The sequence below is a fragment of the Rhodamnia argentea genome, chromosome 6 (genome assembly GCF_020921035.1).
Source record: "Rhodamnia argentea isolate NSW1041297 chromosome 6, ASM2092103v1, whole genome shotgun sequence".
NCBI lineage: Eukaryota > Viridiplantae > Streptophyta > Magnoliopsida > Myrtales > Myrtaceae > Rhodamnia > Rhodamnia argentea.
The window spans coordinates 6,513,086-6,531,424 of record NC_063155.1 but is presented as its reverse complement, the minus strand read 5'-3'; the positions used below and the strand labels follow the sequence as shown (position 1 = coordinate 6,531,424).

General features: G+C 41.8%; 2 protein-coding genes across 3 annotated transcripts; one reads left to right on the top strand and one right to left on the bottom strand.

Moving 5' to 3' along the window:
* The first annotated feature begins 1,236 nt into the window (after positions 1 to 1,236).
* LOC115743575 (protein SAR DEFICIENT 1-like) lies at positions 1,237 to 5,638 on the top strand. Its single transcript, XM_030678420.2, has 7 exons — positions 1,237 to 1,415; positions 1,560 to 1,635; positions 1,918 to 2,467; positions 4,396 to 4,556; positions 4,655 to 4,852; positions 4,954 to 5,053; positions 5,141 to 5,638. Exons 1-7 carry the CDS (start codon positions 1,327 to 1,329, stop codon positions 5,374 to 5,376), a joined length of 1,410 nt encoding a protein of 469 aa, XP_030534280.1. The 5' UTR covers positions 1,237 to 1,326; the 3' UTR covers positions 5,377 to 5,638.
* An 809-nt stretch (positions 5,639 to 6,447) lies between these two features.
* On the bottom strand, positions 6,448 to 14,954 carry LOC115743189 (LEAF RUST 10 DISEASE-RESISTANCE LOCUS RECEPTOR-LIKE PROTEIN KINASE-like 1.2). Of its 2 annotated transcripts, none has more exons than XM_048280889.1 (4): positions 14,034 to 14,954; positions 8,050 to 8,082; positions 7,658 to 7,915; positions 6,448 to 7,578 (listed from the first exon to the last, which is right to left on the bottom strand). In XM_048280889.1, exons 1-4 carry the CDS (start codon positions 14,869 to 14,871, stop codon positions 6,650 to 6,652), a joined length of 2,058 nt encoding a protein of 685 aa, XP_048136846.1. In that variant the 5' UTR covers positions 14,872 to 14,954; the 3' UTR covers positions 6,448 to 6,649. The 2 variants fall into 2 exon arrangements, with proteins under 2 accessions (XP_048136846.1, XP_030533747.1); XM_030677887.2 differs by lacking the exon at positions 14,034 to 14,954 and adding an exon at positions 8,943 to 9,890.
* Positions 14,955 to 18,339: the final 3,385 nt, after the last annotated feature.

Genomic DNA, 18,339 nt, shown 5'->3' with positions numbered 1-18,339 from the left:
CTTTCATCCTTGATTGGAAAAATTACTAAAAAGTCTTAAAAGTATTGCAAAGATGTCTATTCGATCCTCAATTTTTTTTTTTAATTTGATAAATTCGATCTTAAATATTTTGACAATTGGTTAATATATCCGTAGTTTATTTAACATGTAATCAACTTGCTTTTTCGCCAAAAGTAAAATATTAGTCTCTTTCCTTGAGCCATAGTCTAACCACGATAGATTTGATTTGATAGTTGCAATAATAATTGCCACCCAAGCTAAGCCACAATTAGGCAAAAAATGCAAACCTAAAGAGAACAAAGTTATTTTTAATTGAGAAATTGTTATAAATAGTCCCTAAATTTTGTTTCAATGTGCAATGCAATCTATAAATTTTTAATTTATTCAATGTGGTCTCTGAACTTTTGGTACATATTCTCTTCACAATCTTCCGAGTTCCTCTTCTTGGAAGATGCCTTATCTATAGCTTCCGTCAAAATCAGTTAGAAAATCCAAATCAAAAGCTTAAGTTGATGGGTGGAGAGAGACCACATAAATATAAAGAGCATTTAGGATATTTTGTCAAGCAATGTGAGACATACTTCAACAACCTCGACTCCGATCTCTCTCTCTTCTAGAGCCTCAATTTCTAGCTAACCGCAGCTTCCTTCGAGGCTGTAGTCTCGATTTCAATTCGAGTATGGACTCCAATGACTTCGGCTCAGCTTCTCTACAGCTCTCGCTCACTCTCCCAGGTGATTACTTGCAATCGTGTAAGTAATTTTGAATGACGAGGATTATGGTTTTCTTGTTGGCCCTAATTTAGCCCCAACTTGTCAATGTGATTGTGGGGCAAAAGCGAAGGGCCAACCACATATAGTTTCTCATGTTTTTAGCGATAGGACTTTGACGGGACATGCCAACTAACTTATAGTAAATTGACACAAGGTCGGATTTTTCAGTAAGGGAAATCGTGAAGGGCATTCGAGCGAATGATTTTTGAAACAAAGAGAGAGGGGGGAAAGAGAGAGTTGACTTAATGGTGGAGTTGACGTCAAAGTCGTTACATCATGCGAGCATAGGTCACTACGAAGCCCCCGCTCTTGCCCGGCTGTTTCTTCCACCATTCGTCGAAGCTTCAGGCAACTCCAAATAGTTTAATCTTCATTTTTTTTAATTGAATATTCTAGTCAAACCTCATCTTCTTCTTCACCTTCTCTTTCTTCAATCTCCTTCACATAAATACCCTTCTCTCCCTTCCCAACTCTCTCTTGCTCTTACCTCTCTCCCTCCTCTTCCTTCACCGAAACTCTCTCTCTCATTTCGATAGCTTTTGGGACTTCATCAATGGCTGCAAAGAGGTTCTTTAACGAATCCGGTTCGGACTCCGACCCGCCGTCTGAAAAACGGATGCGAACTCGACCTTCTTTCGCTTCGTATGTCTTGATTTTCTCCTTTTCCCGCTTTCCCACCCTCATTTTCTGAAATTGACCTTGATCTGTTCTCTTTCTTCTTTTATTTCATGTGAACCTTTCTTTTAAATTCCTCATCATATGAATTTTCTTTATTTCTTGGCCAAGTGTAATAGGAGAAGTGGTGATGGTGAACTCCTTGAAGAACTTCTGCTCCGGCTTGGAGCCGATGCTTCGTAGAGTGGTAGGTTCTTATTTTAATTATCACTCATCTGTATTCTTTTCATTGTTTATCTTTGAAAGAAATTAGAGAGAGAAGAAAAGGAAATGGATTGAATGCTATTATTTCATGAACAAGTGGATGAACCCTAATGAATTATTTCATGCGTCGCAATCACTTATGATTCTATTATCTCATAATGAATTACTTCGCCTCTTGCAACATGTACACTAAAAGCCCTAGACCATCACAACTTTATGATCTTGAATTTATTTAGGTTTAATTGTTTCCCTATTGTGTCCTCAGGTGAATGAAGAGGTGGAGCGCAGCCTTGTACGGTGCACCCGCCCGCTTCAGCGAGTGCCCACGCTCCGAATCCAAGCACTCGAACCGTCGAGCCTTGAGTTGAGGTTTGGCAAAAGTCTCACGTTGCCCATCTTCACCGGAAGCAAAATCGTAGATGCGGATGGTTCTCAGCTCCAGATCATTGTCGTCGATACGAGAGGAGAACCAGCCATCCCCCCCACTCTCCCTAGCCCGATCAAGGTGGAGATCGTGGTCCTCGACGGCGATTTTCCTCCAGGAGATCGCACTAATTGGACGAGCGGGGAATTTGATCGGAACATCGTTAGGGAGAGGCAAGGGAAGAGGCCTTTGCTCGCTGGAGAGCTGAGCGTCACCATGAGGAACAACAGCGTCGCCACCATCGGGGAAATCGAGCTGACTGATAATTCGAGCTGGATTAGGAGCAGGAAGTTCAAGCTTGGTGCTAGGGTTTCTCCGGGGAGCTACCAAGGCAATAGGATACGCGAGGCCATGACTGAGGCATTTATCGTCAAAGATCACCGAGGAGAATGTGAGTTGTTTGAATTTTTTCAAGTAGTTTGCGCTAAAGTAACTATCAATAGATACAACGTAATTTATTCCCATTTCATAGGGTATTCAGACAAAAAAGGAACTTGCAAATTAACCGCATGAAGTGACCATTTTTTTTGTACATCTTCACTCTAATTCACATGCATAAGATATTATATTTAAGTTTTGGCTTGCATAATCTTTCTTTATTATCATGTTAGGTATTGAAGTCCATTGATCATTATTGAACAATGTTATATACCACAACTTGATCCTCATTACGTTTTCCTCTAGCTCATATTCAATCTTGTTCCAACTATTTATAGATATAATTGAGATGGGTACTTGTTAGGATTGATATTTATTACACGATAAATATCACTTCAATCATAGATTAGTAAACAAAAAGATCAAATCTTGGTCTTCAGTCAAAAGTACCCGCACCGATGGAATACTGAACATAAAGTTGTCATCTTGTTCTTTTAGGGTTAGATTAAGATAGATGGTGATCAACATCAACAACTAGGAATAATCTTGGTCTTGCATCATGCGGGCTCCATCAATTCTTTGCCATGTCCTTGTCCGGCTACCAAGTAATGTGAACTTAAATAAGAAGAGATGAAGCTACCAGTCCAATGGTCTGAGCCCCAATTTCATCACTCAAATGGGAAGATGAAATAAGAGTTTGCTTTTGTATCCACCATTCAGTATGAAAATGGTGATCAAGTCTAACATTGTAAATCCGTTTATTATGGATCACAATAGGGAAAAGTACCAAAAAATTCCTAAACATATTACATCGGTACTAATTTAGTCTTGAGCCCTTTTACATTTGTACCAATTCAATCGGTCAATTTAGCCGGAAATTGCTGGCGTGAACGCCGGCCATCCTACGTTGGACGGTTGACGCTGTTGTGGATAATTTTTTTAATTTGAAAATACTTATTAGAATTTTAATGTCTATTTTTATGGATTTATTCTTTTATTTTTCCCTTTCTTCCCATTTTCATCTTTTCTTTTTTGCTTTTCCATTATGACCGGTGAGGGCTGCAAAGCCCTTGCCCGGCCTCTCCCAAATGTGGGCGAGGCGCACAGGTGGCCGCATGCGAATTGGTGTAAATATTAAAAATTTAAGACTAAATTGGTTCAATTGCAAAATTTATGACAGAATTGATATAAATGCAATATTGTTTCGCATTTTATTGGTACTTTTCCCATAAAAAAAAAGTGTTTTCATTCGCTGAAATGATGACGTGGCTTCTTACTACATATAAAATATTCTAGATGTAGATAGCAGTGCAATTGTTTTTGCGGTATGGATGAAACTTGGGGACAAATCTTCCAGTTTCGTCCTTTTCTATGATTCAACTATCGCTTTTGCCTTGGTCGTCTCGCCGGCTGTAGGGGCCTGGTGGCAACGCTTTGTTTGACCATTAAATTAGGCTTCTTTAGGTGAAGGCCCAAAAAAAAAAAAAAAAATGAAGATAAGAAGAGTGCTGTGAAAAGGGAAGAAAAATTAGCCGGTATTTTTTAAGAAAAATTTCAAATAAGTGCTCGAAATGCTTTCGTTTTCTCAAATAAGGATCTGAACTACCCTTATTTTCTTAAATAATGACCTGAAATGGCCGTGAAATTTTAAAAAAAGGACCCGTTAAGTGAGCTTTTGTTGTATTATAGTACGGAAATGGTCGGTTCTCTCCTACTTGCAAACAAGACTAGTTACTTGAGGAAACTATAATATAGACGGACCAAAGGGATTAGTCGGATGTTTTAATCGATCGGAACAAATCAACTCGTGATACTACGTAAATTGAGTATATTAGTTAAGTTAGTAAGGAGTAAAACCCCTAATTTTTTTTTCTATTTTTGTTGCTATTTATTTCATTATCTTGAATTTTCTTTTTTTCTTTTTCAATTTTGTTCTTTTAGTGTACAAGAAGCATTATCCACCGCAATTAGGGGACGAGGTGTGGCGTCTAGAGAAAATTGGGAAAGAGGGAGCGTTCCACAAAAAGCTTGGTGAAGAAGGGATCGACACCGTCCAAGAGTTCTTGAAGCTGTCTGTTGTGGACCCTTATAAGCTTAGAAGGGTACTCGTTACTATTCCTTTTTTTTTTGGTCTTCTTTAAATTTTGTCTTCTTTAATTGGAGATTAATTACTTTAAATATTGTTTTTAAAAAAAATCAGATTTTGGGACCTGGGATGTCTGAGAAAATCTGGGATGCAACCATAAAACATGCAAGGACCTGTGAGAAGGGCAGCAAGCACTACATCTTCCAAGGGCCCAACTTCAGCATCACCTTGAACCCAATCTGCCAAGTTGAAAGGGCTGTGGTCAATGGGCAAATCTACACCCACAAGGACCTCACAAACACCATCATCAGGGTAACCCTTTGAATTTTTCAGATTGTTTCATTCTCTGGCTCAAGTTCTTGTAGAGCCATGTTGTTTAATTGCATGAGCTTTTTGTGATATGGTGTTTGCAGCCCTATATTGAGAGTTTGGTCAGACAAGCTTACTTAAATTGGAGCACACTGGAAGAGATTGAGGTTCCTTACTACCCTGAAGCGGCTCAGCTAACACTAGGTGCCACATAATTATCTAATTTGTTTATGCAACACTTTCCATATATTTTTTGGAAACTCAGTTTGAAATATGATGTATCTAATTCAGGTGAGATGGAGGATCAGTACCCCACCACACATTATCACTTGGCAAATAAAGCTTTTGAGGAGTACCTGCCAAGCAATCATGCACAGGTTGGGGCTGGAGCCGATTGGCAGATTACCTCAGCATTTGTTTCCACCCCATTTGAGCATGCTATCAGGTACAGCAGCATCCCAGAGACATCATCCTCATCTGATGGCAACAGTTTTGCACCTCCAAGGTCTTTCATGGATGGGAGCTGAATTAGGGTTCGATTGACGCGCTGAAGTTCGGTGTATATATAGCCAGCCGTGTAATGTCGGAATCGCCATGTGAGGCAAGCAGCAGTTGCAGCTGGAGCCATGGCATACAGGAATGAGTTTCCCCTTTTTGTTTTTGTCAATTTTAGGCATAGAATACTGCTTTAGCTTGAAGTCTGAGAACTGAATTTGCTTCAGGTTTGAATAACTCATTGTCAAATAGAGGGATTGTTAATTCCAAGCAGCTGGTTTACATTCTCTTTTACCCTGAAGCCGATCAGCATTTGATGAATCTTCATCGCTAATGCTATACCTATGTGATCTTGAAGGAATTTGCTTTCTGTTTGGTACTGTGGTTCTCGGAATGGCATCTTCGGTCTGTTGTTGTACCTATGCCAATTCTTTATCTGTCAAGTACTTGTTCACCAGAAAACAACATTTTTGTCATGAATTACAAGGGTAGGCTTTTATAACATGAGAAATCCTAATTGAAGGAATCAATCCCTATGTTCCTGCAATATTCCTACATGCTAATGAAACTAGGGAACAACGATACTGCAGTATTGTACTCGATGTTGAGAGAATCTCAACTTGATCAATCGATTCGTCGAGGCGATGATGATGAAGATCAAGGGTGGTTGTGGAAGAAGAGCAGGTGACTGAGAAAGGGATTTTTGAAAACTTAAATCATGTGCCCTCATCTGCGCACGTGACAATCAATGAGTGGAGATGCGCGTGGCTGATGTGGAGCTCCAGGAACTCCCAGTATTTGTTCTGCTATAATGAATTTCACGGTCGACCGACGCCGCTTGCATGGTGCATTACTGTTGCAAGGAAAAACTAGGAAGAACAGCACCATGGGTGCTGCTCTATCAGATTGCTCTCGATTCTTGGAATCATTTTAGGTGTAAATCCAACCAAAGCTTTTGAGGCAATGGCGGCTAGATGGCACAAACAAGACATTCGGCACAGTACAGAAGTCAATGTTTTATCATTTCGTCGTGTTGAACGTACCCAAAGATTAGAAAGTCTAAGCTCTCATGCTCAAGTCAGAAGAGAAAACAAAGAAGAAAGTGTCCCAACTACTTTCTCTCATCCACAGATTATTCACATCTCAGGAAAGATGCCAAGCATGGAAGATGATCATAACAAACGAAGAAAGAATAGATATCATAATGTGGTTATCCTCTTCACCTCAATCATACACATTCCCTCACTACTGTACATATCAAGTTATCACCCAATCTTCAGAAGATTTTGTCTCCTGTAATGGCGCCTAACTGCTGGCATGGGGCGTGTCATCTGTGCTAACCCATTTCACCGTGACCGAATCAGGCGAAAGTGTCAATGGGTTGTTCTTCAACAGGACAGCATCCTCCGCTGGATTATCCGTTTCGTCTGACTTCTCCATGTCGTGGCCGCGGTTTTGTATGTCCTTTAGTGTTTCCCATACCTCCACCATGGATGGTCTCATGTCGTGGTCCTCTTGCAAGCACTGGAACCCCAACTCTGCCACCGCAGTAATCATTTTTCTAGTCCTATAGTCAGTATCAAACCCAAGATTTCGATCTACAAGCTCATGCAAGGCGTGGCTTCGGATCTTGTCCATGGCCAGGGCGGACAGATTTATCTCGTGGCGATGCCTAGTGATGTCAACGGCTGGCAAGGAAGATATGAGCTCCATCAAGACTACTCCAAAGCTATATACGTCGCTCTTCTCAGTCAATTGGTAGCATTGGTGGTATTCTGGATCGACATAACCCGGTGTCCCTTGAGGAGCAGTCGAAACATGAGTGACATTCAACGGGAAGAGGCGCGACAAACCAAAATCCGCGACCTTGACACTGAAATTCTCGTCCAGCAGGATGTTGTTGGTCTTCACATCTCGGTGGATAACAACAGATGCGTGGAGATACACCAATGCGTTTGCGGTTTCCATGGCTATGTTCAAACGGGTGGACCACGGGGGCAAGCCAGGTTTAGCTAGTTCGCCATGAATATGATCAGCCACTGTGCCATTCGGCACATATTCATACACGAGTAGGAGTCTCTGGCTCTGCCGGGAGGTGCAGCCATACAGTGAGACCAGATTCGGGTGGCGTAAGTGAGTTAGTATCTTGATTTCATTCATGAACTGCTCGACTCTTTTGTAGTTGCTTTCATACAGTCTCTTCACCGCAACGACACGCCCATCTCGGAGTTTGCCTGCAAAACTTGTTTAGGTTATGGCAAAACCTTTGATGATGCGATCTCTAATCATGGACAATTGTAGTGTTGCTCTTACCTTTGAAAACAGTGCCAAAGCCTCCATCACCAAGTTCTGCTGCTGGATCGAAATCGTTGGTGGCTTTTCGAAGTTCTTCATAGTCGAAGACGGGTATCCCATAGTAGACACTGCCCTTCTCGAAATCTGTCCTGGAGGAGTCGACAGAGGACATGCTTCTCGAGACGAAGAACGACTGCTCAGACTTTTTTCTTTGGTGAGATTTATAGAAGTAAACAATCATCATCACCGCAATGCCGCCTGCCACTCCGGCAAAAGCTGATTTTTACGGGAGAAAGAGAGCACATTATTAGATTCCAATGAGCAATGAGGGAAGCATAGCGTCAAAAAAGCCGGAACAAATTGCAGAGTAAAGTGTAGAGAAGTGGAAGAGAGAGTCTTGAAACGATTACCTATTCCAACTTTGAGAGCGATCTTTTTGTTTCCTGAGACAGTAGTCATCAAAAATGGAAAAATGTGTCAACGAATTCCAAACAGATCATTTCAAACTATCCAAGAGATATAAAAAGCAGGGCACATCATGAGGTGATAGACCATTCAGTCTCGAGAAATAAAAAAATTCCATGATCGAGCAAAAAGATTACAAATTCGCCAGTTTGGCTTGATCCTCCTCTCGAACTTTCCGCGGATCAATTAGTGACGTATTACCAGAAGAAATTGGAAACACATGCAAATGGATCTGTGGCTGATTGACCAACGAGTACAGACATTAGCTAAAATCCTGAAATTCTAGAGCTATCCAGGGGATGAACAAGAACACAGGAAAAATGAAGAATTTTTTAGCTGGGATAAAGTAGCAGACACTCTGCAATATGATCAACAAGGTGGTATCAGATGCGGAGATATATAAAACTTTTCTGTGTGACTGATTGAATGGGCGCTATGTTTCTAGACGTCTCTGAAAATTGTCGCCTTCTAAGCGGACCTATAGGCTTGATTAGAAGTCGTTCCGCTGAGAAAAGAAGCGGGCAGCACATGTTCAGGCAAGAACTTTCAAGCTTCTTGAATCATGAACACCCAATTCATAACTAGGAAACTATTGCAGAAAGAGAGAAGCATCAACATTCCCATTGCACATTCCCATTGCTCTTCTTCCAATTCCTAATTCCTCCAGGTTCACGAACGTTGAAACTCGTGAGGTTCCGATTGAACCCAGGATATCAGAGAGTTCCATTTGCAGCCAGTAAGCGAGTCTAGAATCTAAGCCAAAAGATCAAGCAAAACAGCGGACGCGAAAACTCAGTCGAGAAAAAGGAGGAGGAGGCTGAATCCCCCATGCATTTACCATCTTTGCAGGTTTGAGAATGAGGACCATCTCGGCAAAAGCAGAGGAATTTATTGTTCTCGAATCCACACCGTCCCTCGCTTCCCTCACAATCGCTGCAATTCATTGCAGTCCAGCTCAAAAGGAACCCCATCTTTACAACCTCACTGTAATTCATATCAACCAAACTAAAGATATCTGCATCAACATTGACAGGTACACTGACTGGAGGATTGCAGGAGCTGACGGCAGAATAATTAGCCGATTCCTTCAATGCTTCCCCGGGAAAAAAAGCGAAAGAATGGTGGGTGGAGTTGCTAGCACAGTACACCGGATATGTAAAACCGGTCGGCTGCAAGGTGCAGTTGTAGTAGAAGAAGAAATCGGTGTTACCGGAACAGAGATCGAAAGGTGTCCTCTCGAGGCTGATGTTACGCGGCGGAGCACCACAGGAGTCAAGGTACTCAAAGGCGTTCACCAGGAGGATAGAATGGTTCGCGTAGAAGATATCCTTGATGACGAACTCGCCGTCGGAGAAATTCAGGACAGGGTATTTCTCTGCGCAGGTAATCTTGAAGTTCGGATATCCACAATAGGACTCCTGCTCGCCAGAAATCCAGAAAGGGTAGCTGATGTCCGGGCCATAACCGCAGTTGCGAGGCTCGCAGGCCTCGTACCGCGCGTCATCTGCGGCGGTCCGATATACAAAGTTGGCAAGGACGACGGCAGCGAGGACGAATTGGAGACAACCAGCCAAGCACAGGAAGCTTTGGAGATTCATTTGGGACTGGAAGGAGAAGGCAGAGGACTGCGGAAAGAGGCAGGAGAGGGTGTGGAAAGAATTGGCAGAAAGATCAAACGTAGTTGGTTCCGAAAACTTTGAACTGGTCCGAAGCGCCAGTCGCTGTCGGTGTGCTGGTTCGTCAACTTTGAATCGAATACCTCAGCGCAGGCATTAGTCAAACCCCCAACGTAGGCGCACCAAATTGGCCCTGCACGGGAAACTTTGCCCTGGAAAAAACTTCCAAGGAACAAACCAAGAAACTTCCCAGCCAAAGGGACCTCTAAATTTTACAATTAAAATTTGGAGGACCCCCCCAACGGTTTTTTTTTGGAATGTTGACTTTGATGATCTACCTAATCATTGAGAACAAATCCCACTAAGCAACGCATTTTAATTATTGGTTGTTTATTTTCTTTTTTCTTTTTTTTTGCAATACCATACTTTAGCGTGAACACAAATTAATAGCATTTCCTTAGATTCTCATCCTGCATCGGAGTTCCCACTCCCCTAAGCACGTAACTTATGACGTAATCCCGGAAATTAGTCGACATGCAGTGCTACGGAGCTAAGTAAATCCGCAAACTACTTTGTCTAAGATCTCGTTAATCCCAGTCTAAATTATGGGCTCAAGTCCACATCAACAGGCCCATATTTTTGGGCTCTTTCTCATGGGTCTAAATCGAAAGTTAAATTGAGGCTACAAGGAAGTCAAATCTAAAGGGCCTATCTCCAGGAGCTCCTCCTCCATTGACCATTGACATTTCAACATGGTGACGTGTTGTTCGCGACTAGTCAGCGAAAACGACTCACTCTCCCTCTCACGAAGCAACAGCTAACTTGAAATTTCCTCTTGCTTTCTTGAGTGATGTTCTTAGATTGGAGGAAGACGAAACAAGCAATTTCGTGTTGAAACATGCGGATCCCATTCCATGGGATCGAGTTTTCTCCGGACAAATTCACGAGGCCCGTTGGTCATACGATCTTCAAGGAACTAATCTAAACTAACTCCGCAGAAGCTCGTGGTTTAGTGATTTTTTGCTTATATTATACGCCGTCAATATTAGAATGTCATGCCCCGATGTAAACAAGAACCCACCAAACGAAGTTGAGAATGGTCACCCGGGGAATGCTACCTAAAGAATGTACCGGGGTGATTGCGGGTCCGAGCGTAGGGTTTGTCGCAGCAATAACACTCGAAACTAGATGATGGCGAGGAGAAGTTGCGACTGCAGAACCCACCAGAAGAAGTGCACGCTGAGCTCTCGGGTCGGTCACTACACCGAGCATCGAACCCTCGATTCAGAGCTTCCTGCAAGCTAATCTTGTGTCTTCCGAGATCATTGAGCGCACTCTGAAGAACGGGAACCCCGATGCTCGTGACGCAGCTGGTGACGTTTAAATGGAGCTCTCTGTTCAAGAAGACATCTTCCATAAAGAAAGTGGACTCACTGAAGTCATCGTAGAAGCACTCGAACTCGTTGCTTATGCTCTTCAACGTGCCCAAACATCCCTGGAAGATGCTGATGCTCTTAACGGCTGGGGTCATATGAAAGAGAGTGGAGCCCATCATGCTAGTATTCCTAAACTTGCCCAAGCACGTACCGTCCATCAGGTCTATCCTCGCAATCGTTATCATACGAAGCTGTTGATCAATCTTGAGGACTCGATACCTTTGCGTTTGATACTCAAGAATAGGGTATTCGTGCTCATAGCACTTGAGCTTGAATCCTTCAAGTCCACGGAATCGGGGTCAATCCTCTCCCCAGAAAGGATATTTATATCTGCGACGTTCCGCAATTAAAAATATGGCGGCATTCGGTATAGCCGACATCGTTGTCTCCCTCACATAAAAGAACATGCGGAACAATAATTAAGGACGGCGAGGACAAAGACGAGGACAGAGCGCAAAATGGAGGAGAGAAGGAGAGCGGCTGCGTCGTCCATGTGAGCAAGCTCATGCCCTCATGGGGTGGAGAATATTATGTGGAACGAAGGTTTAGAGTTCGGAGAGTCATGCTGAGGATGGAGGAATTCTTTTCTATTCATTTTCGCCGGACTGGAGTGTGAAAGAGATGGATGTGGTTAATTCTTCCTCTAGGAAACTGTTCTGACCGATGACTTTGACCTAGATCACTTCATTCTTCTGATACTTACGTGAAGGAAGGAAATGAAAAGATGGCTGTCGAACGTTGAAACTGGTGTGTGGGGTCGAAAGATATGAGGAAGATGTGGCCAAGAAATTATATCTTCAATGTGAAAAAGTCTAGCCCATTTGAGGGGTCAAGAGTTCATGTTAGGAGAATTAAAGAACAAGTCTAACCTAAATATTAGGTTAATTCGACTCATCAGCTAGCTCCGTTCCGATTTAAATTTACTTGTCCATGATGCGAAACTTTACCGTAAACTCGAAGCATCACCGCTCACTGTGTTTGAACCGTTGGATCTTGTGGGTTCGCAGATACCAACCTAATGATCCGGCAAGTTAAGGCAAGGAAGGTCGTAGAGGATGGGATGATGAAGTTTTCAGGACTTGGGAGTCTCAGTTTGTAACACGGTCATGTGGGAGGATAAGATGACTTTACTTCATTATAAGGGAAGATTTAGCGGGTCGTTTTCCAATTAACAAGGAAAGGGAAGGGTTATGCCCAGCAACTCATCTCATTGAACAGCTTTAGCCAGTTGAAACCAGATAGGAGGTGAGAGTAAGCATACTTACTCGAAGGGAAGCTTCCCGGGACTCGGGTTCCGTTGCAGGTCGGTGAATGGGCTCCATCAGTGCAGAAACAATTAAATTGTTGCCTTTTCCAGTCGTACCCGCATCTTCCTCCTGATTCGGTGCAACTTTCACACTGCGATGTGTTGGCAATCCAGGCGATCTCAAAGCCTTGCTTCAGGAACTCACGGATGATATCAAGACTAGGAGTAGCATTATCATCGCCACCCTCCCACGGTGGCAGTGGTAGAGATGGGACAAAGACACTGAAGTTGCATGGCTCGTGTGGTGGGTTTGCAGGGTCCACTTCAAAAGCAAAGTAGCCATCTCCATATGCGGGACAAGAGAACGGAAAAGATCCAGGGGGGGGCGGTGAATTGCAACCGCAGAATAAGGTGGAATTGAGGTCGCCGGGAGTGGAGTCGAAGAGACTCAAGTCTAAGGTGGTTTGGAGATGTGTTCCAGCACATATATCGCCAGATAAATCCATCCTAGCCACCTCAAGGATCCGCGTGCTCGTATTGATGTGGATTACCCGATATTCCAGGCACTCCATGGACAGAATCGGGTCATCATGGACACAGCCGAGCTCATAGCCTGGATACCCACAGTAGCTCGGTCGCTTATGATGCCTGAAAGGATAGCTGATTTGTTGATCTCCGCACTCATAGGGAACACAATGACGGAACGGCGCGAATTTGCCAGAAGCTGGCTCCAGGAAGTGAATATGGAAGGAGATGAGGAAGAGCAAGGGGAGAGAGGAACATGACATGGTAAGACTAAGATCCATCCGAAGGGGAGATGGTGTTTAGAGCAAACAAGGAAGGGTTACCATCTAAAAGGAAGAGGATGCAGAGGTGTGGATTAAGAGGAACGCTGCTTTGGGAATGAACTTGCTCCAATTGACTAGGCCTCCCGAAGACCAAGACTTTTGGCGCACCAGGAGACCAAGACTGAGAAGGAGGAGGAGGAGGAGGAGGAGGCGCCACGTGGCTTGAGCCCGATGGCTAATTGTTTAACTTGACTCGGGACCTGGACTAGGACTAGTATTCCCCCATACGGCAATTTCTACACGCAGCCCCGACTTATCAACGAGCTTTGCCCGTCTAACTCAACCATTTCACTCGGGGACACTTCATAAGGACCTCCACAAACACTTGGCAGCGTTCTAGACACGAGTAGACATGTCAAAATAGGACTTAAATTCATATATATGATGAGTTGAGTAGTAGTATGGGCTAGTTATATTCAATAAATTTACTTTAGCTTGGGGGTATCAAAATATCTTTTGCATTCTCTTTATACACACGCACAGTCGTCATCCATTCATCAGTTGAAGTTCTTCTATTAGACACTGATTATGATATCCGAATCGGGATTCCGTCCTAATTTCGTTAATCCAATTTTTTTGTGCCGTTTCTAATCTGACTTTCTAATACCAAGAAAGGATATATACTTTCTAGTTCTGAAAGCTGCTGAAACGTCAAAACGTGCAGAAGAAAGCTGAGCGCACGCATCTGATAAGCGACAAGCATTGGAAAAAGCAATCGTGGCGAGCGGACCGTTTCCCAAGATAAGAGAGAGGAAATGAACGGACACAAACCTCGTTCCTTACCTTTGCAAAACGAAACGCCGGTGTGGGTTTTCTCGTCGTCGCATAAGCACACCAGCTGCTCGTGCTCGTCGACCGCGCACCGCCTGCCGGAGTGCTCGCACTTGCGGCAATCCTTCGACGTCCCCCAGTCCAGCACGAACCCTTCTCTCATCGCCTCGGCGAACTCCTCCAACACGTTCCCCATCGTCACGTCCGTTCGCTTCACCGCCACCACCACCGCATCCTCGCAGCGCAGCTCCTTTTCGAATGCAGCCACCTCCTCCGGGCTGTTGTTCACGAGCACGTACGTCCGATTGTCCCCGGATTTCAAGCAATCGATGGCCAAGGCGGGGATGGACGCCGCCAGAGCCAGAGGAGCTGTGCAGTTGAAGAAGAAGGTGAGGTTGACGTTGGAGTGGTTGTACTCGAGCGGGAGCGATTCGAGCTTCAGGTTGTGGCGGGCCCTGGGGCATCCCTGGTCGGTGACGAAGTCGATGTCGACTAGAGTCAGGGTTTTGTCGTCGTAGTTGATGCCGGTGACGTAGTAGGAGTCGCCCGAAAGAGAGAGAGTCGGGTGAACGGAGCCGTACGGGCAATGGAGGCCGAAGCCCGGGTACCCGCAGTGCACGTCGGCGTCGCTGGTGACGTTCCAGAATGGAAATCGGATTTCGAAGCCGCCGCATAGGAACGGGGGTACGTCGGGGTCGCAGTCGGGCGAGAAATTGGAGTGGCCGCCATGGAAGCTCGCGAAGAAGGAGAAGAAGAAGAAGAGGGAGAGAGAGGGAGAGAGAATGCAGAGAAGGTGGTGGTTCGGCATCTTCTTTCTTCTTGTCTTGTCTTGGTGAAGGAAGATCAACATGGTCTGGCAATTTAGAATGGACCACCTAAATAATAACGCGCTCAAAGTCTTACATTGGCACTCAAGATTAGACAAACTTGACTTTGATTTTCGTTTTTTCGTGCAAGGTTCGAGTAATCCTACGTTGAAAAGAAAAATTCTCTAATACACTAATAACGACTTACTGTGGTCACAAGCCGTTGGCGTAGAAACGAAGTATAATTGCACGAGCGTGTAGATGGAATTTTCATGCGTCGATCTTTACAAGCACTTTATACGCAAGCTCATGGTCGGTTTACTTGATTAAGTAAGAAGTTGAAAACTTTATTGGGTCATAATTTTTTTTTTATCTATTACTTTCACAAGAAAGGCGTGATTTAGAGCTCGACACACACTTTTCTTAAAAAGTTTTAGGAGATTTTAATTTAGTGTAATTTTTTGTGGTTAAATTTTATAAAAATATGATTTTGTTAAAGTTCTAGCGGTTGGCATTTTTCATGTTAAGTAATAGTGAAGAAATTAACGGATCTTGCAATTCTAATCTAATGTGGAGACAAGAAAATTATTGGAAAAATCGAGAGATTTTGAAATTCAAACTCAACAGGTCGTATTTCCTTTACCGTTTTAGTCCTCAATAGGATCAAACCTCGATGAAGTGTGATTCGATAGCTCGTATTATATAGGTGGCTACTAGCTACTGTGAGATTAAGCGATTAATAATCTTAAATCATTTTGGTCGTGGCAAAGAAAGAATCATTTGTAATCAAGCACGATAGTACTATCGTTGTAAGTATCCTCATTTTGATTCATTCAAATCAGCGTAAAGTAGGCGAAGGGCCCGTGTCCTCCACGTCCATTTGAAATATTAAAGCTAGAAAAATCAAAGATACGTGTGAACTTAGCTTAAGATTCTTCCACTTTTGTCCTTTTGTCGAGCTAGTTTCCACGAAAGATGACATTTGGAGAACGAGGGGTTAAGTGGGACCGCCTTTTATGTTCATTTGTTTTTACAAAAAATGAATAATTTAAAAAAAATTCTCAAAAAAAATAAAAATTTAATCGCTTGTATCTTTTTCTGATAATTAGTCAATTAAAAATGTTTTATTATCGATAATAATTTATATTTAAACTTCAACGAAGAACAAAGATATTTATGGTTCATTCATTTTAGAAGCGATGAATTTGATTGCGCCTTTCAAATGATAATGCACAATAGGCTTATGTTTGGAGATGAATCTCATCGGTGGATTTCTAAATGAAGGGAAAATTACCCAATCAGCCCAAAACATATTGGACATTCTATTTGTATGGATGGGCCTTTAAAATGCCAATGCACAATGGGCCTTTTATTTGCATAGATATCAATTTAGTCTCGAACTTTTCGGTTTTGCCGATTAGTCCTAAACATTGGCGCATAATTCTTATGTAGTCATTTGGATTGTTTTTCGCTAGAAATTGCTGATGTAAAGATTCAATTCTCTCCGGCACTCCTACAAGGCACTCCGCAATATCAGCGATTTCCGACAAAAATTGGTTGGGATGGCTATTTTGTAATTTCGCGCAAATATTTAGGATTAAATTAAAATTTTCAAGATTGCATTGACTTTCGTACAATAGGTTTAAGATCGATTGATTGCATAATTTCCCCCTCAACGAATCATCTCTCAAAGGGATACAAAAATTCCACATCGTGCAAATGTATTAGAGAAAAAGCAAAGAATTAAAGCATGAATTGCAGTGGTTATTAACTTATTACATATATATGAGCATGTCCACACTTCTTTCTCACTTTGATGAGCAAGATGAGCAAGACGAAATTTCTTTCCATGACTCATAAGAGAGAGTCATCGAAATTAGTAGAACCGGCGATACATATTTCTCATGAAAAAGAATAAGAAAACCAAAAGAGATTATCTCACCATCTTGACGAGGTATGGGTTAGTGTGGGTCTAGATCAGCGACATCTTGTGAACCCTCAAGGTTGCCTCGATTGAGATTGCTCGGCCTCGACGTCGACATGTCTAGTCTCTTTGATGGTTCGATCCTCATTTGTAGACTTGTCAAAATGTGTCCAAAATCCATTTAATAACCCATAAGTATTTAAATGGGTTATAACAAACTTAGGAGATCGGCATATACAAACAAAGAAGTCAAAATAAATGAGTTATAGATGGATCCACACAACCTACTTAAGACAACCCATTTAAGAGGCTTCTACTTTACTTTTACTTTTTTTTCTTATTTTCTTTCTTTTAAAAAATCTAATTTATAATTTATTTATTTATTTATTCCCCACCTGTGACCAACTAGGGCGGCCCTCGCTAGTCTTAGAAGGGAAAAAATAAATAATAAAATAATAAAAATCATATTTTTAAACTAAATAAAAATAATAAAATTCATATAAAAAATTTAAAAAGTAAGATTTTAAAAGAAATAAAATAAAAAAAATCAGATTTTTTTAATTATAAAAATTTTCCACGATAATTTAGTAATATAATTTTTTAAAAATTTATAAGAAATGAGTTTTCTTATATTGGATTAAATATAGAATTATTTTAGTAATATGGGTTGGGTTGGGCATGGACGTAGAAATTTACATTATGCATAAATGGGTCATAAATGGGTTAACGGGTTAATTTGGATCGGATCATTTATAACTTGACCCAAACCCGATCCGATCCACCCGTTTGACAGGTCTACTAACCAACTATTGATATGCTTGCAAGATGGAGACAATGAACAGTATCCACTCATTCTGTTTTTCCTTTTTCTTTTTTTTCTTCTTCAAACTTCAAAACTACTTTGCAAAAAATACACCGAAATTACTAAAAAAATGGCATTTGCTTTGAACTGATCCACCTTGAATTAAAGATTGTCGAGGAAATGACTTTGCATGTTCGAGCAATGCTACGTGTATAAAAAGTTCCAATGCATTAATAATGACTTGCTATAGTCTTAAGTCACTAACGTAGAAATAACATATAAATACGACATAATATAGAATTTTTGATGTAGAACAGTTGGCGTGCGATTATTTAGAATTACGTGATTGTCGGGATCGTCGGAAATAATCTTGGCAATTTTTCTATTTTAGGAAATTCCTAATTATCTTTAATTTTAAATATTCTATTTGATTATATTAGATTTAGTATATTTGATGTTATCTTTACTTATTTTAAATATTCTGTTTGATTAGATAAAATTCAGTATATTTGATGTTATCTTTACTTATTTTAAATATTCTGTTTGATTAGATTAGATTCAGTTTATTTGATGTTATCTTTACTTATTCGGTTTCCAATAGGAGTCCTATCGCTATATAGGACATCCGTCTCTGTAATTGGGGAGCATCATTGAATAAGAATTTTGAGTTTTGGAATGGTTTGTTCCAAGTTTTTGCTCTCTTGCTGCGTCATTTGGTATCAGAGTAGGCATCTCCTGTGACGATGGTCAATAACACGAACGTTAATCTCCCCGTTCTTGAGGGCC

Excerpts from the sequence above, each read along its gene's own strand:
- LOC115743575 (XM_030678420.2), top strand. The coding sequence starts at position 1,327 with ATGGCTGCAAAGAGGTTCTTTAACGAATCCGGTTCGGACTCCGACCCG. Across the intron at positions 1,416-1,559 it reads ACTCGACCTTCTTTCGCTTC|TGTAATAGGAGAAGTGGTGA; the intron begins GTATGTCTTGAT and ends TTCTTGGCCAAG. Across the intron at positions 4,853-4,953 it reads TCACAAACACCATCATCAGG|CCCTATATTGAGAGTTTGGT; the intron begins GTAACCCTTTGA and ends TGGTGTTTGCAG.
- LOC115743189 (XM_048280889.1), bottom strand. The coding sequence starts at position 14,871 with ATGTTGATCTTCCTTCACCAAGACAAGACAAGAAGAAAGAAGATGCCG. Across the intron at positions 8,083-14,033 it reads CGGCGTTTCGTTTTGCAAAG|GAAACAAAAAGATCGCTCTC; the intron begins GTAAGGAACGAG and ends CTACTGTCTCAG. Across the intron at positions 7,579-7,657 it reads CTTTGGCACTGTTTTCAAAG|GCAAACTCCGAGATGGGCGT; the intron begins GTAAGAGCAACA and ends CAAGTTTTGCAG.